At 43.1% G+C, this 27271-nt stretch overlaps 1 protein-coding gene across 2 annotated transcripts in view; it reads right to left on the reverse strand.

Annotated features, from left to right (window-relative positions):
• The window catches only part of etv4 (ETS variant transcription factor 4), a 92817-nt gene that overhangs the window by 32069 nt on the left and 33477 nt on the right, over positions 1–27271 (reverse strand). For both annotated transcript variants that reach the window (XR_010958009.1, XM_067968940.1), the window contains exons 6-8: positions 16487–16613; positions 11335–11514; positions 9600–9853 (exon numbers count right to left, since the gene is read on the reverse strand). Coding sequence is in view for 1 of the 2 variants with exons in the window: in XM_067968940.1 (XP_067825041.1) it covers positions 9600–9853; positions 11335–11514; positions 16487–16613 (561 nt within the window). In the remaining variant the exon portion in view is untranslated. The remainder of the gene's footprint in view (positions 1–9599; positions 9854–11334; positions 11515–16486; positions 16614–27271) is intronic.

Below are 27271 nucleotides of genomic sequence, written 5' to 3' on the forward strand. Positions count from 1 at the left end.
TCCGAAAGGGCCGATTGTATCTCTCTCTTTATGTCCCCCCCTCAACAGATTCTGAATATCCTTTGCAACTTTTTAAAAATGAGCAACTTCTCTGTTATAATATCTGATGATTTTTTTTTTGTTGAATGGTACAAAGCATAATGAGGCTCACTTGATGAATCAGCTAGGTAAGACAGTGAATACTTGAGCTGTACTGACCAGGAGGTCCTGAGTTTGATTACTGGTCTGTCTTAACTGCAGCAGTAGGGGTGTTTATAATTGGTCTCAGTACCCTTTGGTTAGGGAATGGGAACATAAACCAGGATTTCTTTGATTATTATCCAGTGATCCCAGCTGGAAATGCATTTGTGTGGATGTCAGGGTCAGGATCAGGATCTGCTGTGATGCCTCATGAGAATGAATAGCCTGTAGTCGCTCACTATCTAGGCTCATATGTGAAGAATGGCCACGTGGGTGAGGTACCGAAGGGGCCACTGCACTAGTGATTTGTGGAACCATAACCCAGCAGAGTCAACACCTTCAGGAAAGGAGAGGGGAGAAAGTTGGTAGAAAACGAGGGGAGTAGGGGGACAATAGTCTTTGTATTCCCTGAATAAACCCAGTGCAAATAAAAGCTGCTTTGATTTTATTAGCCATTTTAAAATTGGTTTCCTAAAAGTAACATTAGAATTAAACATTAAAGCTGTTTTTTTTTTAAAGTATTGAAATTCTTAAATTAGAATGATGAGTCCTGTACTTCAATTATCAATTTATTAATCTTAGTTCAGGGGTAGCACTCTCACCCCAAGTCAGAAGGTTGTAGGTTCAAGCCCTGTTTCAGGTACTTGAGCACATAATCTGAACTGACACTCCAGTGCAGTACTGAGGGAGTGCTGCACTATTGGAGGTGCCGTTTCTCGGATGAGACATTAAACCGATGCCCCGTCTGCTCTCTCGGGTGGAAGTAAAAGATCCATGCCACTATTTGCAGAACAGCAGGGGAGTTCTCCCAGTATCCTGGCCAACATTTATCCCTCATCCAACATCACTGAAACAGATTATCTGGTCATTATCTCATTGCTGTTTGTGGGACCTTGTTTTGTGTAAATTGGCTGCCGCGTTTCTCTACATTACAGTGACTACACTTCAGAAGTACTTCATAGGCTGTGAAGCGCTTTGGGGTGTGCTGAGGTCATGAGAGGCGCTATATAAATGCAAGTTTCGTTCTTTCTTGTACTGTAGCTGCTTTATAGGCTCATCTGTTTGAAGCTTGGTGAAACTCAGTCACATTAAAACTACAATGCAGACAGAATAAAATTGAGTTTGATTTAAAAAAATGAATCATAAAAAAAAACTAACCATAAATTGAAGTGATAGGTGAGAAAATACATTTAAGCACAATGGGGTACTTTTTACGAATCCAGAGGGGAGCTTCGACCACTGGCAGTGCATATTTCAAATTTGTAAGCGCTATTAATAATTTCTCAACAATTAAAATTAATGGTCAGAAAACCATTGTCTGCATTAGCCCCATTTACCAATATGCTCTGTCTGTAGGAGATACTTGTGAAATCACCCAACGTGTACTTCCCTCCTAATTTAATCCTTTTCCTCATCGTCTCCTGAAGGCAGTGACACATGCTATGAAATGGTGCCCACTGCCCACTGGGACATCACCGAGGTGGCCATCTTGATGTCCAAGCTTGGAAAGTGAATGATGGTGGGCTATCTGAGCGGGCTGGGTGGGGGTAGCACAGTGGAACTTTATACTCGTCTTGCCTAGTGTTCACGAATGCAAGCGTTCCAGTGGGCTTCAGTGAATAATAATCAGGAGCTAAATAATTGACCCATCCTGAGATCAATTATAACATATCTGCCACTGCCCCAGGTAAGCTTGGTTAACTCAGCACAGAACAAAACTCAAAGCTGAAGTTGGCTGTCAGTATGGTTCAGCACCACAATATATGGTGCATTTGTTTTCTAAGCCATTTGGGGTGCATATACCATGTACTTTTTAAAGCTCAATTTACTACAGTTTTTCAAGACCATTTTATTACTTTTACATTCCCAGTTTTATCCCTTCCTCTTCCGAGGAAAATAACTCATGCTGGGGTCCGTTTCCAAAAGCACTGACACCTTCAAGTACCGTGCCCAAGTGGCCCCTCTTCAAGTGGGAGCATTGGACAATGAGCATCAACAGGCTATTTAACAGAGGAAAGCATCAGAGATGAGCCCGATCCTGTGCTCTACCAATGCCCAAATACTTTCCTACAGGAGTCTCTCGATAGTGATTAAGAGTGGGGGGAGCTAACTGATTTATTTCTGAGGGACACTGGGGCTGATTGTAGCACATCTACTACTGCTCCTGATTGAAATCAGCTAGCTCAGCACAGAACAGTGATCAAACCTAGGAACTTGCAGGTCTTAAGGCTCAGGTCCATGTAGGGTAGTGCACTTACCATCTGAGCCAATGGGGGAACCTGAATTTACATTGATTAACAAAATAAATAGTCCAGCCCTATTGTCATCAAAGAGTTAACCAAGCTGTGAAAATTGAAGAGTGTTTCCGGACTAAAGTTGGTGTATAAACAGATGATGTATCCATAAATTCAGACCATAAAGGGAAATTATTCATTGCAAAGGTCACACAATAGGAAATTCCCCTCTAATAGCTCTCCATTCATAATGATTTTTTCTGCTAAGGCATAACACTGACCACAAATCAAACAATCAACTTGTGCTAGATTTGTATATCATTAAAATAAATGCTGTGTCCTGAAGTATAATTATGGAGCACTGTGGCTTAGTCATCGCACAATTATACCATCAGTACCTTCCAAATATGAGTCTGGAAGAGTTCCATTTGCACGATTCACTCATTTTACGTGGGATTGCAGGAAGAGTTCTAGTATTGGCTTTACAACAACAAAAATTTGCATTTATATAGCTCCTTTAACGTAGTAAAACGTCCCAAGGCGCTTCACAGGAGTGTTATCAAACAAAATTTGACACCGAGCCACATAAGGAGATATTGGGACAGATGACCAAAAACTTGGTCAAAAGGGTAGATTTTAAGGAGCATCTTAAAGGATGAGAGCGAGGTAGAGAGGCGGAGAGGTTTAGGGAGGGAATTCCAGAGCTAGGGGCCTAGGCAGCTGAAGGCATGGCCGCCAATGGTGGAGCGATTAAAATCGGGGATGTGCAAGTGGCCAGAATTGGTGGAGCGCAGAGATCTCAGAGGGTTGCAGGAGGTTGCACCATCCCTGACTGAGGAAGGAAAAAAGATGTTAAGGTTTCTGTTATGTTCCTAATCACTATCCAGTGACTCTTGCTGGCATTGGGGATGGAATTTTCCCGAGGTCCTGTGCAACTGCAGTGGGAGGCTTACCTTTTGGGTGCACAATCTGTGATTTTCCGTCCATTAATGGATGGTAATGCACCTGGGATTTTCTGATGAGCCGCTGGCTGCATGCGAAAAGCCCCTCCCCCCACCCCATATGCAGCGTCTCGAAATATTCTGTCCAAGAGTGGGCTTAGCCATAACCGTTGAATAACTTGCTGCCACACACTCCCTAGGCTCACACATGAAGAATGGTCGCTTGGGTGAGGTTCTCGGGGGGCTGTTGGCGCTAGAAGAACCAGCAAGGGTCACCATTTTCAGGGGGAGGGGTGGAGAGAAGAAACTGGGAAGTGTGGAGGGAGGGAAGACACTCAGGAACATTTTTAATGACATTTTGCAGGAGCATTAAGCAGAAATTATGTCCAAGTATTCCCTTCTCTGAAGCTGGTTTTTTGGGACCCAATTCTTTTGGGTAACAGTGCAATATCACAAGATCCTTAGAACTTGATGCACCTGATCTGGTGCAGGTCCCAGCTGACATGGACGATGGGAAAAGATGTAATATGATACGTTCCTGACATCAACGTAGAATTTCAACATGCCCGTCAATATTTGGGCAGACAATGTCCCTCACTTCCAGCGGGAAGTTCCAGAAGTGGCAGTGGGCCAACCAGAGCTGAAGATATGGCTATCTGCCACACTTCCCACCCCTGCCCGAAATTGGGCAACAGCAGAGCCTAAGGTCTTCTCTATGTGGCTTATATTGCAGAAATCTCTAGAGTGCATTTTTACCCTTCTGATTTTATCGTTTCCTCTCTTGGGGGTAGTAACTCATGTTGGAGAGTCTGTTAATGCTCGAATCAGTAAATGCAATAGCAAAAGAAAGCCATTACACCCACCAATGTGAATCTAGGTAAATGAGTGTCATCAGGCTATTCAACTGTGGAGAGCACCACTGCCTACCCAGATCTTGTCATCACCCAACATCCATGGATGCATATTCCAGCACAGGTCATTGAAAAGTAACCAGAAGCGGCAACTCAGCTTGATTTTATTTCCCTCTCTAGCCCTGAGATGTTGAGGCTAATTATAGAAACCAAACTGCTGGTCGGCTGACACCAGCTACCTCAACACAGACTGGGAGAGAGGAGGGGGAATTTTTGTTTGGTATGGGTTATGTTCCCTTCTTCCCTTACAGAAAACTCTGTAATGTCCTTCATATTCCTCCCCCACCCAAATTCTTAATATATGGCCGTGCTTTTTGTAGGGGCACTACAATTGGCTTTAGTATATCTGTGTTAAGGAGGGGAAAATCAACCGGGGTTCCTGCCCCGATTGCTATCCAGTGACTCCTGCTGAAAATGCTTTTGTGTGGACGGTCGGTGACTCGGGCTCTGCCATGATGCCTCCTGCGAATGAATAGCCCGTAGCCACTCATTGTTTAGGCTCACATGTGACGAATGGGCACTTGGAGGTGGTGCCAGAGGGAGTCTGGCACCTGTGCAACTATGCCCTAGCAAAAGTCAACACTTTCAAGAGCGAATAGGAGAAAATTGAAGGCGGCAAAATTGTTTTTATAAAGGAAAGCCGAAGCAAATCAGCTCCAGTGGGCTGTAGCTAAACTAACATCTGGTCAAGTCTTTAGTAGCTGGGCTGTTTAGTACCGTCTCCAGTTTCACTGGGCATGCTCATTTAACCCTGGTGAAGTCATGTGCTCTTATAGAGGAAACGTCTGGTGAAATACTACACCACAGAAATTCCAGCTGGGAATTCTAGTCTTTCAGCCCTCCATTTTATGAATGAAATGCTGCTGCCTCCATTCACAGAAAAACAAGCTCCGACTGGCTGGTCCCAGAGGAGGGGCAGTCTTTGAGGGCAATGTAACAAGAACTTAGTGGAGTGGATAAGTGCTGCAAGCTTCCATTACCTGAAGGGCATCAACAGCAGACAGACAGGCTGTCTGTTAACAGGCTTTCTAATTAAAGTGGCATCACAAATCTGACAGAAAACAATGGTATGCATTCCCTTAAAAAGGTGAAAAAATACAAAGGGATCAAGAAATGAAACCACAATCTTTCACCAAGCATAAACCTAAATATGTTTAAACCATAAACCTGGAGGTTTTTCTATGAATCTACAACATATGGATTTGAAGTCACCACTTTTGAGTACACAGGATAGAAATCAAATCAGAGCCACATTTCCCCATATTATCAGGACAGATAACAAAGAATTCTGAAAAGAATTACAGATTAAAAGACGAGAGCTACATGGTAATAACCGGCTGGCAGGGTGTTATAAACAGCAATTTAACAGAGCTGGGCTGATGACTTCACAAGTTACAAGAGAGAAGTTTGAGTGTTTTATGTCAGCAGAACCCTTGGATTAAATTACTACATAAACGGTCAGCCAGCCTTTTGATACTTTGTGAACAAAACGGACTAGGCATATCAGAGTGTGCAAGACACTGCTTTTAAAAAAAAGTATTAAAGGTGATCATGTGGTTGTTGATGGTGTTTGGCATCGTTTGAAATCAGATACATTTAGCTCTTATGTCACTAGGCACCATTATCAGCAACAACTGATTGCTGGTAAACACACCAGGCCCGAAATTCCACCATGTTCCACCTCCTTTGGCCTTGAACAAAGCATGTCTGATTCAGGCACACTTTGGTTCCCAACATTACACACTGGCAGAATTGGGGCCCATATTGCCCATTTCCTAGTGGCAACTACAAGATGAATCATTTTTAAAAGCACAATTTTCTGTTCGGCCAATTTTCCCGCCACCTTTAGAGTGACAAGATGCTGCTCTGGAATTCCGGGTCCAACCAGGGGCAGATGCCAGGTAATGGCATGTGTGGCTGACCCCTTTAATAACCTCGCCACTGTGAAATGGGGCAGGGTCAGCGCTGGGACAGGCTGGCAAATGTAAGCCTCACCCCGCTACACTTTCAGTGGCGCAGTGGCCTGCCCGGAATTTTGGGGCTGCTCATGGCGTCAGCCTTGGCTCGGTGTTAGCGCTCAGAAGGTTTAGTTCAAGCCGCATTTCATCTAGGCTAACACTTCAGCGTAGTACTGTGGGAGGTGCCATCCTTTGGTTGAGATGTTAGACCGAACTGATGTCTGTCCTCAGGTGGACGGAACAGCTCTTATGGCACAATTCGGAGAGGAGCAGGGGATTTGTCCCGGTGACCTGGCCAATATTTATCCCTCCATCAACATCACTAAAAAATAGTTTTTCTGGTCATCTATCTCATTGCTGTTTGTGGGATCTTGCTGTGTGCAAATTGGCTGCTGAGTTTCCCTACGTTACAACAGTGACTACACTTCAAAATACTTCGTTGGCTGATAAACATCTTGAGACGTTCTGAGGTGTGTGTATATATATTATATATATATATATATAAAATCTCACACACACACACACACACACATTTTTAAAAAATGTTTTAAAAATATATTAACCAGAACACAGGCTGGAGTGCGTTTCACAGATAGCAAATCTTGGGGTTCAAGTGATGGCTCAAACTGTTGGTCTTTGGGTTTATGATATTATATAAACCTCTCATGTTATAAAGGCAAGAGATTAGGTGCAGCGTGACAACTTATGATAAATCCCCCATATGCTCCTCCAGGCCCCACAAGGAAACCTTGGGCATCTCCTGCCCCAGGCTTCCCCTCCCGAAGCACTTACCTTACACCAGGGACCATTCTCCAGGGTCCTCGGTGGCAACGCACTGATGCCCTTTCTTAATCTTTTCATTGGGAGCTGCCGGCGTGACATCGGCCGTCTCAATTTCTCTACTCCCATCACTCACTCTAACCTACCTCCCTCTGAACTTGCGGCACTCCGTTCTCTCAGGTCCAACCCTGACATTGTCATTCAACCTGCAGACAAGGCCGGCGCAGTTGTTGTTGTTTGGCAAACAGACCTCTACCTTGCAGAGGCTGAACGCCAACTCTCTGGACACCTCCTCCTACCTCCCCCTGGACCATGATCCAACTGCTGACCATCAAGCCATAGTTTCCCAGAACATCACTGACCTCATCTTCTCTAGAGATCTTCCCCCCACGGCCTCTAACCTCAGTCTCCCAAACCTGCACAGTCCGCTTCTACCTCCTTCCCAAGATCCACAAACACGACTGCCCCGGTAGACCCATCATTTCAGCCTGTTCTTGCCCCACGGAACTTATTTCTTCCTATCTTGACTCAATGTTTTTCTCCCCTTGTCCAGTCTCTTCTGACCTACATCCGCAAATCTTCCGACGCCCTCCGCCACTTTAACAGTTTCCAGTTCTCTGGCCCTAACCATCTCCTTTTCACCATGGATGTCCAGTCCTTCTACACCTCCATCCCCCACCAGGACAGCCTGCCAGCCCGGGCCCTCCGCTTATTCCTTGAAAGGAGGCCCAACCAATCCCCACCACCCTCCTCCGCCTGGCTGAACTTGTTCTTACGTTGAACAACTTCTCCTTTGACTCCACTCACTTCCTCCAAATAAAAGTGTCGCAATGGGAATCCGTATGGGTCCTGGCTATGCCTGCCTTTTTGTGGGCTACGTGAAACATTCTTTGTTCCACTCCTAATCAGGTCCCTTCCCTCACCTCTTTTTCTGGTATATTGATGACTGTATCGGTGCTGTTTCCTGCTCTAGCCTCGAACTGGAAAATTTCATCAACTTTGCTTCCAATTTCTACACTGCCCTCGCCTTCACATGGTCCATCTCCGACTCTTCCTTTCCCATCCTGAACTTCTCTATCTCCATTTCTGGGGATAGACTGTCAACCAATATCTACTATAAGCCCACCGACTCCCACAGCTACCTTTGATTACACTTCCTCCCACTCCGCTTCCTGTAAGGACACTATTCCATTCTCCCAGTTTCCCCGTCTCCGTCGCATCTGGTCTGCGATGCCACTTTCCACACCAGTGCTTCCGATATGCCTTCCTTTTACCTCAACCGAGGATTCCCCTCCACTGTAATTGACAGGGCCCTCAACTGTGTCCATTCCATTACCTGCACTTCTGCCCTCACCCCTTCCCCTCCCTCCCATGTCCTCATGTTCCACCCCACCAGCCTTCACATTCAACGTATTATCCTTTGCCATTTCTGCCACCTCCAGCGCGATGCCGCCACCAAAGACATCTTCCCCTCCCCTCCCAGCATTCCGAAGGGACCGCTCCCTTCGCGACACCCTGGTCCACTCTTCCATCGCCGCCAATATCCGCTCTCCTTCCCACGGCACCTTCCCGTGCGAGCACAGGAGATGCAACACCTGCCCTTCCCACCGTCCAGGGCCCCAAACACTCCTTCCTAGTGAAACAGTGATTTACTTGTACTTCTTTCAATTTAGTATACTATATTTGCTGCTCATGATGTGGTCTCCTCTACATTGGGGAGACCAAACGCAGATTGGTTGATCCCCTTGCTGAACACTTCTGCTTAGTCCGCAAGCGAGGCCCTGACCTGCCAGTCGCGTGCCATTTTAATTCTCCATCCCACTCCCACTCTGACCTCTCTTCCTCGGCCTCCTACGCTGTTCCAATGAAGCTCAACAGAAGCTCAAGAACAGCACCTCATCTTTCGATTAGGCACTTTACAACGTTCCGCACTCAACACTGATTTCAATAACTTCAGATCACAACCACTGTTCCCATTTTTTCGGACAGCGGGTGCTGGTAATAGTTCTGCTATTGCCATTTAGAGCTCCTCTAGACCCATCTTTTGTCTCTTTACTTGTCCTATTACCACCCTCCACTGCCTTGCACCATCATCCCTTTTATTGTTTAATCGCTCCTGCCCTCCACCTTATCACAGGCCTTCTCTCCTCCCCTCCCCTTCCTCCACCACCCCACCACCCCCCAACACATTTGCCTTGCTCAGTACTTGCTTAAAAATTGTTGAATCTTTAACTTCTTCCAGTTCTGACTGAAATGTTAACATTTGTTTCTCTCTCCACAGATGCTACCTGACCTGCTGAGTTTTTCCAGCATTTTCTGTTTTTATTTCAGATTTCCAGCATCTGTGGTATTTTGCTTTTGATATAATATTTTGCATAATTGTCTCATTTGAATTAACCTCATCCTTATTTTCAGAACTCTCTGTACTCGCACTTTATTAAGTCATGAAACTTCTAGTTGAGGGCTCCTTGCTTTCCGTCAGCACAAGAAATATTTCTACACTCAATGCACTTACCTGATACTGGTCTAGATTTGTCAAACAAGTTTCTCTGCCAAACCACAACATCCAGTTGGTACAAGTCGTCATCATCTTACCTGGGTCATATGCATAGTCTGGAGGTTCTTGCTTGATGATCATGGAGTGCGAGAAACGCTGGGCGCTACCACTGCCGATTGGGTTTCCCTGCTCATACATTGGGTCGTGATACTCTTGCTTGTAACTTTGCTGCGGGTATGGCACACAGGGCTCAGACATTTGCCGCTGGTATCCCAGAGGTGCTTCCCTGTTCATGCCCTGTGAGGAAGGGAAACGATGGCAGAGCTCCAAAGGCTGTTGTTGAAATTGTGAGCTGGGGACAAATAACAGGTCAACTATTAAATAAAGTACCATAGCTCATTTCTATGAGTCGTTCTGGAGACTGGCTCCCGCTCCACTGAATTGACTTTAGGATCCTTGTTGTTGCTTTCAAATCCTTCGACGGCCTTGACCCACTCTGCTACCTCAGCGATCTCCTCCAGTCTTATGTCCTCGAACACACTCTCCATTCCTTGCTTTAACTGTCTCCAAAACCTTTTATAAAATGTTGTTCTAAATATGAATCTCATTATTTTGAGGAAGGCAAGAGCCTGGAAGAGTTATAAGAACATAAAGTCTCGAGTAAGCAAAGGCTATTCAGCCCATCAAGCCCACTCCAGCCACAGTCCTTGTATGATTATTCTTTCATAGACTTTCTCCCTCCAATACCACCTGTTGATCCCCAACTTTAAGGACCACAAAGTTCCTTTCCCTAATTTGCCCGAAAAATATCAAGCGTATGAAAATGCATATGAAAAACTAGCAGGTCTATCAAGCATGTCCCATACCATTATAGTGCAACTTAATACCATAAACCTCCCATCGCCCCCACCAGCAACCATGTATTCTCCTGGAAGAGGCAAAAATCAGGTATTAATTCAGTTATGTTATATTTGTCACAAAGTTATACATACGAGGAACAATGATATTTTTGACATGCATCACATCATCAAGGTTTATATGATCAGTAGAAAATGTTTTTAAAATGTTATGATACTCTGATACACCCGTTGTGACCTTACAGAGGCTATTCTTGAGGTTTTAAGAGACAAAATTAGGCTGTTCAGGAGCTTATTGCTCAGCTGCCCATTCTGGAACTGCTGTCTTCCCCACACAGCTTTTATCGATATACCTAAGACTTGGAAAAACAAATGCCAGGAAGAGTCGGCACGCCAAGGCTTCCATCAACATTGTTACTATACAACTGAAGAACAAATCTGACCTGACTGAGAGTCAGACAGAGCAACATTAGGTTTTCCACATGAAATAAGATGTTCCACTGAATATCTAAGCAGACACTAGGCGAGGGAGACAAATAACATGTCATTCTAGGATCAATAGAAGAGTCCCATAATAGGTTCTTGTGTAACATATTCCAGGCCTTCTCTAAATTGAACTAATACAAGCCTTTCCCAGTTCAGAAGAAACACTTAGGAGCCATATGCTGCAAAATAATAGGATCAGATTTACATTCAAAATTCCTAACCTACCTCAAACGCAACAGACCTACCGATAATGACTACTGCTTGATTCACTCCATAATGCATTATGTTAAACATATGTTACATCAAATTATGATAGGCTAATTAAAATACAACAAATGGTGCTAAAGTAATGGATTGCAAAACAACAATACATTATGGCAGGAAGAAGATATTTAGCATTAAACTGTTCAAGAAGCAGTAAAATTGTTCTTGAATAAAGTCCATAAACAAATAGAAATACAAAGAGAATTGGTTATCTCCGAACCTGTACCTGTGCTCCATTGGGAATCTGCCATTGGACATGGGCTGGGTGGGTGTATGGAGATTCACAAAGCCGTGGTCCCGTCTGGTGTTCACCGTGGATTTATTGCAGACCTGCTGTAATGGAGTATTCGAAGGGGTCCCTGGATTTGGGGAGTTGAGTCCAACTTGTGGTTTTTTCTCATAGGCACTACATAAAGAAAAGTGTTTTGGTTAGCCAAATGTCTTCTTTAATACCTCATTATGTGTCTGCTTTAGCTGTCCTATAATTATTCAACGCTTGTTTAAACACAGTTAATTTTTGTATTGGAGAATTCCTTCAGGAAGTTACACAAAAGACATTCCATTTCCTCCAACAGTTTCTTCCCCTGTGCTCATAGTTATCTCCAAGGCTTCATCTCGGTTCCCTCCCCGTCATTATTTATATGGTATTTTACAATGACATCATCCAGAAGTATGGGTCCAGCTTCCACGTATACACAAATTACACCCAGCATTGCCTCCTCCTCCCCTTTATCAATACCAAGGCTGTTTCTACACTCTCTAACCACTTGTACAGTATTAAGATGTAGAGAAGCTGCAACTTCATCCAGCTTCATGTTGGCAAAGTCTCTATGGCTATCAATAGCAAATATGTGCTTCTGGTCAGGATTCCAAGAGTCTCCCCAGCTGCCAACTCATGCTAATTCCAGATGTGTGGACCTTGGACCCTGCTCAACCTTGCACTTGGCTTCCTTCAGTTACCAAGACCATTTTCCCAACCTCTGCTACATCACCCACCTTCATCCCACCACATCCTCTCTACTGATAATACTCTTATCCACATCTTTTTCACCTCAAGACTTGGCTATAACAGTCTCACAACCAATCTCCACCTTTGAAAAATTATAACACTTTGTTTCTCAGCTTTACAAACTCCTTCATTCCCATCATCCCCATCTTTGCCTTGTTCCACTGGCGCCCCCTTCCCACCCCAGTGAATTGACTTTAGGATCCTTGTTGTTGCTTTCAAATCCTTCCATGGCCTTGACCCACCCTATCGTGGCAATCTCCTCCAGTCATATGTCCTTGCACATACCCTCCATTCCTCACTTTACTCCTTGTTCTCTATTCTCTCTGCTTCACCATTGGTAACCACCTTTTCAGCTACTGAATCCTTATTCTTTGGAACTCTCTCCTCAAATCCTTGCCTTGCCGATCCTTTCTTTTCAAAAGTCTCCTAAAAACCCTTCCTTTTTGATCATGCCTTCAGCCCTACTTTCTAACTTTTCTGTTTTCCTTCCTCCTCACTTTTTTTCCTCTCAGCCCTGTAAAATGTTCTAAGACACGAAGGGTACGATAGAAATAGTTTCTATTGTTTATGAAGCAGTGGCTCCAGACACTAAAGTTTATTTCAGTACTACCACTTTAACTGTAAGAACTGCTATATTTGGAGCACGAAAGCCTATGTCAGAATCACAGAGGTCCTCAATTTACCTTCCAGGTCTGGCATTCTGAGCAGAGCAGCACATACTGCTGATGCATAAAGGTGAGGAAAGATTGACCAATTAGTATTGTGACACGGAAATTATCATTTTAATTTATAAAAAGATAAATATAATCTTACCCAGTGTCCTTCGTGTGTGTGTGTGTAGGCATGAAGCTTAGTGAGTCTTCCCTTTGAGAGGGTCATAGTACCAGCAGCAGGAAAAAGTTTTTTGTTTGAGTAGAGTTTTGGCCCAATGCAACTGGACCAACAGTAACAACTTATTACTAATGGGACATGCCTGCAACTTGTTAAAAATAGGGACTGCAGCCAACAGATACACACACACACACACACACACACACACACACACATATATATCTGGGACTGCAGGCAAAACGCTACTATGCTATTATTGCCCTCATCAGCGGGAAGTTATTAATCTCAACTCAAATTTTTGGCCTGCTATAATAATGTGTTATGATATGCATGAAAAATTCCCCATTCATCCGTTACTAATATATCCTGCAGTGGATTGAATCACATTTAGATTTGGGAAAAGTACAGGGAGGTTTTTGATTTTTGGGTCAGTTTGGGTTTCTAACAGTCAGTGAGCTGCTGTTGCATCAGTATGCAAATCTTCAACAGAGTCCATTTTAAGGGGATGTCTTTCAGGTCGAAGTTCTAGCCACAGCAGACACTGTGACAGCACATGAACAATTTATCCATTAGGTTGAATATTGAAGCCATCACATTTTCTTTTCTCTTAAATGAAAGACTGGTTCAGCGTACTTGACCACAAACCTCTGAGCAAAGTAATCAATGACATGATAACACAAAAGGATACTGGCAGAGCAGAGAGATTGTACAATACTCCAATCATAACACATTATTATAGCAGACCAGATATATATGTGTGAGCATGGGGTCTGTTGGCTGAAGTCCCTATTATGTGAAATGCAGATTCACATAATTGAATAACTTCACGTTGATGGGCTTCTGTACCATTAAATCCAACGCTTAGACTTTTTTTTCCCAAAAAAGAAATGTTCCCCATCAATTTTTTCTCTCCTTCTCTCTTGAAGGGACTGACTCATGCTGGGGTAGTGTTCCACAGTCATTGACTGTCCTTGGAAACTTTGGTCGAGTGGCCATTCTTCATGTGTGAGCCTAGATAGTGTCTGCAGATTATTTTAAATGGAGGGCATCACAGCTGAACCCGTTGTCGTCTGATATCGTCAGTACTCCCAAAATTCTGAGGTCCCTGAAAAAAATTGAGATTCAAATCTGTCCTGGTTTTTTTAAGTGTTAAATTAAAATTTTACTATTGTGGTCCAGGATGCACTCCAGTCCCTGCGGTGCCCACCGGTCGCGGAAAGCCTCAAGCGTACCGGTAGACACTGCGTGCTCCATCTCCAGGGCCACCCGGGCGCGGAGAATTCCGCGGAAGAGAGGCAGACAGTCTGAGCGACCGCCCCCATGGGCCACGTCCAACCTGGACCTGTGGATAGCCACCTTGGACAGGCCCATGAGGACGTCCACCGACCTGCCCGCGCCCTCTCCGTCTGTTCTGTTTTTAAGTTTAACAAGGTGAGGTTAAGATAAAAGTGCTGGTAACTAGGCTGGTCCTTGTAACCATTGACTGAAGGAACTATTACTGATGTGGGCAGAGTATGGGCTACTTTAAACAGCACAAGGAAGTCCTGTCGAGGATGAGTTCTAGTACTGGGAATACTAGAAAATTCAAACGATATACTGAGTAAGGAAAGATATAATTAAAATACAGGAAGTAGTAAGGGAATTGAAACATTTCTATTCCTATCAAACCCATGAGTGAATCCCACTGAAGAAACAGTGCAGGTCTTGATAAGCATTCTGCCTGAGTAGTTAAAGTATTTAGGATATGAAAACCAATATGCATGGCTTGGGGAGGTTACAAGGCTGCAGATAGTTTGTGGTACAAACTTTGGCTGAATTAAGTTTTATAAAGGATATGAATTTTACAATGGTGCGTTCTCTCTCAGACTGCATCACCATTTGTGCAGTTGGAGCAAATATTCAAGTCTGTGTCTTGGGTCAACTGAAGCCTGAACGTTCACCCAAGTCGTGGTGTTATTTCTAAATGCTGTGTGTTCCGCGATCATTTAATGTTTAAAACGCTGATCAATGAGGGATTATGATGCAGGGAGTCTGCGTCACATGACGCTGGAGCACCATCTACACATTGAATGTGGTTGCGTTTTTATAACTCTATTTCTGTCATTTTGTCAGTGCGATTCCTTTCCCACCTGCACAGCATCCATTCCATCATCAATGGTCTGGACGATGAAATGCTTTAGATCACAGACACCTCCGCAAGTGTGGTCAATGCTGCTCTGAGGTCAACCTGCCAGGAAGTATGCTAAATGATACAAGAATGTGAATTCCCTCCATGCCCCTAGATGAGGCAGGAAAACTGTACCTAATGGGAAGCCCATAGTGCAAGAGTTGGTTGAGACGAAGATTGAAACTTGACTCTCCTGGTCCAATCGAAGCATCACTTGTGTAGCTAGCAGACTCCATTTACAAATCTTGTTTAAACTAGTTTCTGTACTAAATAAATACCACGCGTGACGGAATGCCAATAGCTATTTTTGTTATGCAGGAATACCCTGGCTCACATTCTATAACTGTTTACAGATTAATGTGAACGAAGTACCTCATGCATTAATCCCTGGCTATTTCTAGTAGAATGAAGTTGCCACCAGGTGAATAATAGAATTATCCACATGTTCCATTTCCTTGGGAAAAAACAATTTTTAATTATTTTTAAAGCTACTAATATCAGAAATAGTTACATCCATTGGAAATAAATTCCAAGGAAATGATTAAGGAGGCTCTTGTGCGGATGTGTAACTTACATTTACATCTAGATCCTGTGCGAAGGTCACCTATTGTTCTTTGATTTCCTTTGTAAAGGATACTTTTCCACACAGGCTGATCATGTATTTTTATAGGCTCAACAATAGGAAGATGGAGCGAGAAACAGAAATAGCCCATTTGGTCTCAATGTCAAATCAGATCATGGCATCGCCAACATCAGTGCTGTGGCTGGCAAATGAAAGTTCTAAAACCACTGACATTCATTCAGGACATCAATTAGGTGGAGGTTCCCCACCTCGTTCCTGCTCCAACATCAGTCTTCCTTTCCTTCTGCAATCCTCAAGTTTTTAAATGCTAATCAGGCTGTCACGTAACCACTACACCTCTACTTACCTTGCCTTGTAGCCCACTCTTTGCAGTCTTCGTGGTGCCTTTTACTTAGATTTTGCCATAAGAAAAAAAATAACAGCGGCTACATAATTTTAAGAAATGAATATTAAAATAAAAATGCAGGATCTAATGGTAATAATGGATATTGAAGTCCTTTACAGCAGCTTCCCCAGCATCAGCCATAGTTTGAATTTAGTAATGGGGGTAAAAAAAAACCTTTCACTTCATTTGCCAGATGCTGGATTGCATTAAGTATTCTCCTGTGTTAAGAGCCATCCAAACTTGTCATCGTTTTCACTAGGATACAAAGTACTCTTTTGTTTACTTTCCCAGCCTCTGTTCTATAAAGATGAAGATCGATGTTTTTTTTGGATAGCACAGTGTACATGGAACATTAATTCCTTCCCCCACAGTATTCTTATGATGATTATGCCATAACACAAACCTGGCATAAAGGCACTGCTCCCCATTGCTGTACTGGAATGGTTGCTTGTGACGGCAGGACAAGCTTGGGTTAGAGATGGGACTCTGTGGCTCCTTTTTAATCTTCAGTGTGGGGCTGTGAAACGCCACTGTTGGGAAAAAAAAATTAATGCCCGTTATAAATTGTCTTTACAATTCTATTCTATATGTTCAGCAGAATTCTGATCAATATGTGTCAGCATTACCTTAAATGAATGACTTCCCGAAGCCATGGGAACTTTAATGCTGCTGCTATATATCTCAGAAAGCAATAACCGAAAGCTAGCTTCAGCAGCAATGAGCAATTCAGTTTATTACTGTTATTATATTTAAAACGAGAGCTACAAAAAGTGAATATGCACCGATACCCCTTTAAGACCACTACATCCTGATCTCAGCTTAGACTGAAATTCTACAACTTACTCTTGTATAAGAAGCCAAACTGATTGTACAGTAACACCAAAACACTAAAATTAATTTATACAAGAGGAAACAAAGCAGAACAGTGCTGATTAATTGATTATAGTTAAGTCTAAAGGATTAAGTGATTCAGAATCACAATTGACAAGACATTTGCATAATTGGTTAAAAATTAATGTTTCGCAGACCCGTACAGGCAGAGAACACTGATTCCAGACAAATAGGACATGCTTATTGAGCCTATTATACGTGCTGCCATAAAACACACAACTGCAAAGTGGACATTCCCCGGTCTATTAACCAAATAATTGATACGTATTCTGGATGAAAATAGAATCTGAAGAAACTGAGCCGGCACATGCGTTCACAGACAATGCGTTGGGAAAATGCCATAATTTCAATATTTGATGACTACGCTTGGAACAATCCAAATGTTATTCCAGGCAGCACAATACTGTAGTAGTTGAGATGCACCCTTCTCATCCATGTAGGCCAAGGTTGTTAGCCATGGCTCAGTGGTAGCACTCTTGAATCACAGAAAGGTTACGGCACGGAAGGAGGCCATTCGGCCCATCGTGTCCACACTGGCTCTATGCATAAGCAATTAAGCTAGTCCCACTGTCCCGCCCTATCCCCGTAGCCCTGCACATTTTTTTGTTTCAAGTACTTATCTAGTTCCCTTTTGAAGGCTATGATTGAATCTGCCTCCACCACTCCCTCGGGCAGTGCATTCCAGATCCTAACCATTCGCTGTGTAAAAGTTTTTCCTCATATCACCTTTGGTTCTTTTGCTAATCACCTTAAATCTGTGCCCTCTGGTTCTTGACCCTTCCGCCAATGGAGACAGTTTCTCTCTATCTACTCGGTCTAGATCCTTCATGATTTTGAATACGTCTATTAAATCTCCTTGCAACCTTCTCTGTTCCGAGGAGAACAATCCCAGCTTCTCCAGTCTATCCACGTAATTTAAGTCCCTCATCCCTGGAATCATTCTAATAAATCTCCTCTGCACCTTCTCTAAGGCCTTCACATCCTTCCTAAAGTGCGGTGCCCAGAACTGGACACAATACTCCAGTTGTGGCCAAACCAGTGTTTTATAAAGGTTCATCATGACTTCTTTGCTTTTGTACTCTAAGCCTCTACTTATAAAGCCCAGGACCCTGTATGCTTTTTTAACCGCTTTCTCAACCTACCCTGCCACATTCAATGATTTATGTACATATACCACTAGATCTCTCTGTTCCTTCGCCCCTTTTAGAATTGTGCCCTCTAGTTTATATTGACTCTCCTCATTTTTCCTACCGAAATGCATCACCTCGTATTTTTCCGCGTTAGACTTCAGCTACCACGCGTCCGCCCATGCCACCAGCCTGTTTATATCCTCTTGAAGCCTATCACTATCCTCCTCACTGTTTACTACCCTTCCAAGTTTTGTGTGATTTGCAAATTTTGAAATTGTGCCCTGTACACCCAAGTCCAAGTCATTAATATATATCAAGAAAAGCAGTGGTCCCAGCACCGACCTCTGGGGAACACCACTGCACACCTCCCTCCAGTCCGAAAAACAACCGTTCACCACTACTCTCTGTTTAGTGTCATTTAGCCAATTCTGTATCCATGTAGCTATTGCCCCCTTTATTCCATGGGCTGCAATCTTAATAGCAAGCCTACCATGTGGCACTTTATCAAACGCTTTTTGAAAATCTAAATACACCACATCAACTGCATTGCCCTCATTTACCCTCTCTGTTACCTCATCAAAAAACTCTATCAAGTTGGTTAAGCTTTGCCTTTAACAAATCCATCCTGGCTTTCCCTAATCAATCCACACTCATCCAAGTGACTGTTAATTTTGTCCCAGATTATCGTTTCCAAAAGTTTCCCCACCACCGAGGTTAAACTGACTGGCCTATAGTTGCTGGGTTTATCTTTACACCATTTTTTGAACAAGGGTGTAACATTTGCAATTCTCCAGTCCTCTGGCACCATTCCTGTATCTACGGATATCTGGAAGATTATGCACAGTACCTCTGCAATTTTCCCCCTTACCTCCCTCAGCATCCTAGGGTGCATCCCATCCGGACCAGGTGACCTATCTATTTTAAGTACAGCTAGCGTTTTGAGTACCTCTTCTTTCTCAATTTTTAGCCCATCCAGTATCTCAACTATATCCTCCTTTACCGAGACTCTGGCAGCATCTTCTTCCTTGGTAAAGACCGATGCAAAGTAGTCATTTAGTACCTCAGCCATGCCCACTGCCTCCAGGAGCAGATCTCCTTTACGGTCCCTAATCGGCCCCACCCCTCCTCTTACCACCCGTTTACTGTTAACATGTCTGAAGAAGACTTTTGGATTCCCTTTTATGTTGGTCGCTAGTCTATTCTCATACTCTCTCTTTGCCCCCCTTATTTCCTTTTTCACTTCCCCTCTGAACTTTCTATATTCTACCTGGTTCTCACTTGTGTTGTCAACCTGACACCTGTCACACGTGCTTTTTTCCACTTCATCTTATTCTCTATCTGCTTTGTCATCCAGGGAGCTCTGGCTTTAGTTGCCTACCTTTCTCCCTCGTTGGAATCTATCTTGTCTGTACCCGAATCATCTCCTCTTTAAAGGCCGCTCACTGTTCAATTACAGTTTTGCCTGCCAATCTTTGATTCCAATTTACCCGGGCCAGATCTGTTCTCATCCCACTGAAATTGGCCCTCCTCCAATTGAGTATTTTTACTTTAGCTATTCTAAACCTTATGATACTACGATCGCTGCTCCCTAAATGCTCCCCCACTGACACTTGCTCCACTTGACCCGTCTCATTCCCTAGAACCAAGACCAGCAATGTGTCCTTCCTCGTTGGGCCAGAAACATACTGGTCAAGAAAGTTAGCCTGAACACATTTAAAAATTCCTCCCCTTCTTTGCCCCTTATATTATTGTTATCCCAGTCTATATTAGGATAGTTGAAATCCCCCATTATCCCTACTCTATGGCTTTTGCAGCTCTCTGTAATTTCCCTGCAAATTTGCTCCTCTATATCCTTCCCACTAGTTGGCGGCTAATAGAACACACCCAGTAGTGTAATGGCACCTCTATTGTGCCTTAACTCTAACCAAATAGATTCTGTCCTTGACCCCTCCAGGACATCCTCTCTCTCCAGCACTGCAATATTCTCCTTAATCAATACTGCCATCCCCCCCCCCCTCCTATCTTTCCTTCCCTAAGAGTCAGACGATTCCCTTGGAGTCAGAAGATTGTAGGTTCAAGTCCCACTCCAGAGACGCGAGTACAAAATCTAGGCTGACACTCCAGTGCAGTACTAGGGGAGTGTTGCACTGTCGGAGGAGCTGTCTTTCAGATGAAACATTAAACTGAGGCCATGCCTGCCCTCTCAGATGGATGCAAAAGATCCCATGGCACTATTTCAAAGAAGAGCAGGGAGCTCTCCCTGCCATCCTGTTCATTATCCCTTAACCAACATCACTGAAACAGATTACCTTGCTGTTTGTGGGAGCTTGCTGTGCGCAAATTGGCTGCTGCGTTTCTTGCATTACAATAGTGATTACACTTCAAAAGTACTTCATTAGCTGTAAAGCACTTTGGGATGTCGTGAAAGGCGCCATATAAATGCAAGTCTTTCTTTTTCTTTCAAGTCCTTCTTACATTTTCACCCTGTAGAGATTGAATGGATTTTTGATCTGGTGAATTGGAACTAAAGGCAATCTGAATTCAATAGGCAATCTCATTCATCTGTTCATACCATTCTGATGCCAATCTTCTGCTTCCTAGCTCCAGAGATAAATTTGATGTCAAGTGCTGGAAGCTTTTACTATGTAGTCTGATTACAGTAAATAACTCTGCAAAGTATATATTAGGTCAGTTTTCATGATTTTACTGTCATTTTTCAGGAAATGTAGTAGCACAAATGTGAACAGGCAATCAGCCCCTCAGCTGCCTGGCAGTCAAATCAGGCAATAATCAGTTTGTTTGACTTTTTCTTACCCACTTACCGTGACTTTAATCTGCAGTGTACCACCAAAGGGATGGGGACTGTATTAAGATGTGTTTCTACTATGGATCTGCTTTAAGTACTATTCAGTTTTGTAGTATCCTAAGCTGCTGGTGCTGTACAATATATCCTATTTATATTGCAGGGTAGATTCTACAATACTAACAGCAATAGACAGCCTCATAGTCCCATTGAAGTTTTGACTGATGACTTGATTTCCTAGTTACCACATCTTCCACATGAGATCATTTCCACTATAACATATCCACAGTAAGCCTGCAAAAAGCTTGTGTTAAACAGTGATTGGCAAGAACCTGTGAATGTTTGTTTGCAAGATGATACAGACTTTTGAATATGAAATAAGTAAACCAATGATCTCAAAGTTCTGTGTCACTTGGCTCAATAGGCAAAACTCTTGCTTTGGGTTAGAAGAGCATGCTTTCTGTCCCCATCCCAGGAATTTAAGCTCATAATCCTAATCCTAAACTGAGAGTGCAGGACTCCCTCAGTACTGAAGTGTCAGAGGTGCGAACATTCAGATGAGAAGTTAAACTGAGGCCCTGTCTTCCTATTCTAGTGATTCTGGCAGATAATAAAGATCCCATGGCACTATTTGATGAAGAGCAAGGAGTTCAGCTGGTGTCCTGATCAACATTTCCCCCCTCAAACAACAAAGACAGAAAAACTGCTACATTGCTACTTCTGGGATCTTGTGTGCAAAACAGATGCTGTGTTTGCCTATATAAGAGTAACTATTTCAAAATAAATGTGAGGAGACGCACAACACCCGGTTATAGTCCAACAGCTTTATTTGAAATCACAAGCTTTCGGAGCTTTGCTCCTTCGTCAGGTGAAGTGAAGAGATGCATATAGGCACAGCATATATAGTCAGAGAACAATGCCTGGTGATTACAGATAATCTTTCTAACTGCCCTTTATCACACCTCGGCAGAGAGATAATCACAGCAATCAAAGGAGTGAATGGTGTTCAAACAGGTTAGTCAGGGAAACATTACATCCAAGAATACTGAGGTGGGGTCACAAGGGGTCAAATGTAGCAAATGCTGGGGTTTGTATTAAAAACAGATAACTTTTTTTTGCTGGAAATCGCAGCAGGTCCGGCCGCATCTGTGTATGGAGAACAAGCCAACTACGACTTGAGTCTGGATGACTCTACGTCAGGTGGGGTTACATGTAGCGTGACATGAACCCAAGATCCCGGTTGAGGCCGTCCTCATGGGTGCGTCTCCTTACATTTGTCCACCCCAGTCCATCACCGGCATCTCCACATCATTTCAAAATAACTCATTGTCTGAGAAGCTCTGAGACACGTGATAACATGCTATAGAAACAAAAGTTTTACTTTATTTTACTGAAAGGCATAGTCTGCCAATGCTGGTGAAGATGGAAGGGACTCACAGAACCTGATCTTTTGACCTCAGGAGAGCAAATGGAAAGTGTTGTGGTAGTTAGATCTGTACCACACCAGAGAGCAGCACTACCAGTGGTCATTGAAAAGTTAATGATCTGGGCCATTTTCCCAGCTGAAGAAGGTTGCAAGCAGCTGTGAGGAGGGAAAAACCAGAAGTAATGTAAAGGAAATATAAAGAAAGGCAGATGAAAATATAATGTTACTGTGCTGAGAATGTTGGCTCCTATTTTAATCCAAAGTAATAGCAATCGCTGCCCTTGTGGGTACACAGTGTGGTATTGAGTCATTCAGACCAGGATGGTCTCGGGTTTGATCACCAGTCTGTGTCAAGCTAGCTGATCTCATCTGGAGCAGCGGTAGGAGCACTGCACTAGGCTTCAGTACTCCTGGGCTAAGGAGAGGGGTGAGGTGGTGGGGTGAACAGCCTGCTGCTGATTCCTATCCAGTGACTCCTGTTGGAAAGTGCATGCTGTTTTGACATTGGGTGAGAATGACAGCAAGCTTGGATGTGATGCCCTTCATGGTTCAAAAGGCTCACAGATGAAGAATAGGCATTTAAGCAATATACCAAGGTGGAACTACTTTCAGGAGAGAAAGGGAGAGACTACAATGAAAACAAGCAAAAAAATGACATATCCCAAAGTTCTCTCTGATCATACCCCAGTTAGTAAACTTTTAATAGTAGTGTCAAGTAACAAAATATATTGTCCTTCAGCCAGTTATCTGGTAAAAAGGTAATGTGCATGATATCACTATTTAATAGGCTGGCTCACTTATTTCAAATCTGTTTAATATATTTTGAGCTGATTAATTTGCCTGTCTCTGTTACTCTGCTTAATAAAGAGGAACTATGCAATGCTGGCGCAACAAACCCGATGACTAGGGCTTTGAGAGTTAATAAAAATGGAGATAACTATTTCACTTTAGTGCAGAATTGATATTGACTGGTGAGATTTATCATTTGGGTTGTTATTAGAGAGGAAAAGTCTTAAACCCAAATGATAAACAGATGGATTTGCTTCCTCCCAAGGCTCTGCAGTTGGGGGTCATACAATAAGCCAGTCAAGAATACACTCACTATTCCTACTACCATACACCTCAGAGTAAAAGGAAAGCCCTGGAGAGCATTTACTTCCAGTGTACAATCTCTGATTCAGTAACAAGATTTGGCCAGAGCTGGACTTATTCTAGACTTTAACAGACAGTGAATGTACACACTTGAAGTCACTATGGACTTTGATATCATGGTTTTTTCAGAGAGAGTTGGAGTTCTCTACCATCCAGGGACAGACTGTCCATATGGGTAATTGGCAGATATCCTGAGTGGCTCCGTGAATGTGCTGTATTCCACAGTGCTCCCCTTTATTCGTATAAATCCTGAGGAATCCCACAAGCTTTCAGAGGAGCCACTCTGTCCCTCCTACCACAAGTATCTCTGCACACGTTTCTTTGGTTTCAGAGCACATGAAGTGGGGGTGGGGGTTACTGTAGGTTCTTTCCGAATGAATGAATTAAAATGGACTTCCCCATCCATATCTGTCTCATGATCTTGTGAAATGAAGCAGAATCAAGGGCAACAATTCACAGTAACCAGATGGATCCAGACCACCAAAATATTAGTTGGCAACTACATTTTGAAAGACTACAGATCGTCTCTATAAGATGGGAGCCATACATAAAAAGTGTAACAAAAGGCAGGATGTTTTATCTGTTAGTGTAGGACACTATGCACCTAATATCAGAGCCTATGAAGTATGAGAGTGAAAGGCTGCTAGTGGCTCGGTTTGCTATTATTTTCACCCTGTTGTGATGTTACTGTTACAATGAACATTTAATTCAGTTTCTGTGGTAAAATCTGGCTGAAATATATTTGCTGTATTTATGAAGGCCAGGAGAATGATTGGGTGGATTTGTTTACCCGATAGCTCTATGGGTAACTGCAGAATGTGCTGTACTGAACCACACGGAGCATGAAGGTCCCAGGTTCCATCCCCCTACCTCTGCTGAATTAGTGGATCTCAGCCGAGTGGTTGCGGGGCCACTACAACTGTCCTCAGCTTCCCCCAGGACATGAAAAAAATCCGCCAGGATTGCCACTCCTGATTGTTAACCACGATCCTCGCTGGAATGTGCACGTTGCAGATGACGATAAGATTTGGCTTGGCTGTCCCCCCCCCCAAAGCCAAATTGCCAACACTATCTAGACTCACATATGAAGCCTTAAATCCTGATTACCTATTGTTCATTGTAATAAAGAGTAAATACCAATCTTGGGTTCAGCTGATGGTATAGCTTGAGATATAGAGCATTATCTAGATCCCCCCTCCATTGTATCAATTCTTTTCCCCACCTGAATTTTCCTCTCCTAGCCTGAAGATGCTGACTCATGGAACAGTACAGTTCCACAGGCACTGGTCGCCCTCCAGTATTTCACCCAAATGGTCATTCTTCATAATGTGGAGATGCCGGTGATGGACTGGGGTGGACAAATGTAAGGAGTCGTACAACACCAGGTTATAGTCAAACAGCTTTATTTGAAATCACAAGCTTTCGGAGCTTTGCTCCTTCGTCAGGTGAGTGCATTGTTCTCTGACTATATATGCTTTGCCTTTATGGAACCCTGCACTCACCTGACGAAGGAGCAAAGCTCCAAAAGCTTGTGATTTCAAATAAAGCTGTTGGACTATAACCTGGTGTTGTACGACTCCTTACATTCGTTCTTCATAGTGAGCATCAGCAGCCTATTTGACTGTGTGAGGGGATAGAACAGAGCCCTGTTCAATACTGTACTCACCTGATGCCTATACATGAGCACTTTCCACAAGGGTCACTGGCAAGTGGGGGAGGAACCCTAGTACATATAACCCTTCCCTAACCCAGGCTGTTGACACGCCTGTGTAAATCCCTTACAATCACTTTGGCTGGATTAGCCAGCTAAGCACGAATCACAGACCTGCTGGTTTGCATGGCTCAGTGCCTTTACCAACTAAGCCACTGGGGAACTGTATACTTGGGTCTTTTTATCCACCTGTAAACTGATTCTAAATTTGTAGCTTTGATAATACAATAAAAGTTTGCAGTCACTGTACTTATTTTCATTAATGTTAGTGATGATTGTTAATTGGGGAATGGAAGAAAACATTTCCTTACTTTGCCCTACAAACAGAGATGGTAGAAGATACCTTCAGTGATGGGTTTCCTATTGTGGATATTTAGAACAGATTTGATGAGGCCCTGCCTCCCTGCTCAAGTGGACGCAAAGGATCCCAAGATGCCCACATAACTGAACTTCAAAAAAGTAATTTGTTGGTTGTTAAGTATTTTAGGCTGTCCTGTGGATGTGATAAAGTGTTAAATAAATACAAGCTTGTTCTTTTCTCTATAAACTTAAGATGTCACATCTGGTTCTCCACTGATATGGTGGAAGTGTGTGACTACAGTAAGAATAGTTCTCAAGGTACTGTGGAAAATTAGTACTTTGTGTTAAATAATTATTAAACCTACATATCAATGAAATATTTAAGTATAAAATTTAATTATTGATGTTGATTTTTATATATATCTAATTGAATGCATTTTTCCCTTGTCAATTTTTACCACCAACTCCCCCATCCGCTCGAAACGCTGACCCTTGCTGGGTATGGTTTCATGGATGCCAAGCATGCCCCAATAACTGATCCAAGTGGCCACTATTTACATTGTGAGCCTTGACGGGAAGTGTCAGCAGGCTACTTGATGGTGAGCAGCATCAGAGACGAGCCTGACCTACCCTCAGCCATTTCTAGCAGTGGTCGCGGGACAAACAAGAGCAAAATCCTATGCTGATTGTTCCATCTCTAAATCTGAGACACTAAGCCCTCTGCCACTGCTCCAACTGAGATCATCTACCACAGCACAGACTAGAGACCGAACCTAGGTCCTTCATGTCTGTGCAGCTCAGCGACTCAAGTGTAGACTTGCTGAGCCACTGAGCGAGACAACTAAAGGCATTTTAATGAAATATAGATAAAATTAGAAGGATTTAAATTAAGTATATAAATAGAATAATTGGATTTATAACATGGCGGTAATTTGATTGTGTTATTTGCACAGAAACCAATAAAGACTTTTAAAATTCTCTAAAGGGCAATAGTAGCGTGGGATAAACCATTTTTTTTATATTCCTGACATCAAAAGCTTTATGAGCTCAACACTTCATAAACAACAAGAGTCACCTTGCAAAATTCTGTATTTTTCAAAATTTTGAAAAAGTCATATAGGCACTTGAGTTTTAGGTCTTAACCCTTCCCTGATGGTTGGTAAATGCAGTGTTCAGGGTGGAACTGAGCCATATAGACCAGGAAGGGTTCATGTCTGAATCTGCCAAGTTGGCTGATCTTAGCTAGGATGTTGATAGGGGCACTATAGTTGGTATTAGTGACCTCTGGATAGGAAGGGGATAAATAAATCTGAGTGAGGATGGGAGTAAGCTTTACTACGGTGTCCATAATATTAAATAGCTTGCCAGCACAGTGTAAAGAATAGGCACCTGAGGACTGCTGCATCCCATGGAATTGTAGCCCAACTTGATGTAACACCTTTGAGAGATGAAGGGAGAAGGAAATAAAAAGCACATATCCCAACTGATTTGTATTCCAATCCTTTGACAGGATAATTTGCGAATGGAAATCCGTTTCCAGTGGTGTGCCACAGGGCTCAGTGTTGGATCCCTTGCTGTTTGTGGTATATATTAATGATTTGGACTTGATCGTAGGGGGCATGATTGGCAAATTTGCAGACGACACAAAAATTGGCCTTGCAGTTGATAGTGAAGAGGATAGCTGTAGACTCCAAGAAGATATCAATAGGTTGGTGGAGTGGGCGGAAAAGTGGCAAATGGAGTTCAACCCGGAGAAGTGTGAGGTAATGCACTTG

This window comes from Heptranchias perlo, chromosome 30 (assembly GCF_035084215.1).
Source record: "Heptranchias perlo isolate sHepPer1 chromosome 30, sHepPer1.hap1, whole genome shotgun sequence".
In the NCBI taxonomy this organism is placed as follows: domain Eukaryota; kingdom Metazoa; phylum Chordata; class Chondrichthyes; order Hexanchiformes; family Hexanchidae; genus Heptranchias; species Heptranchias perlo.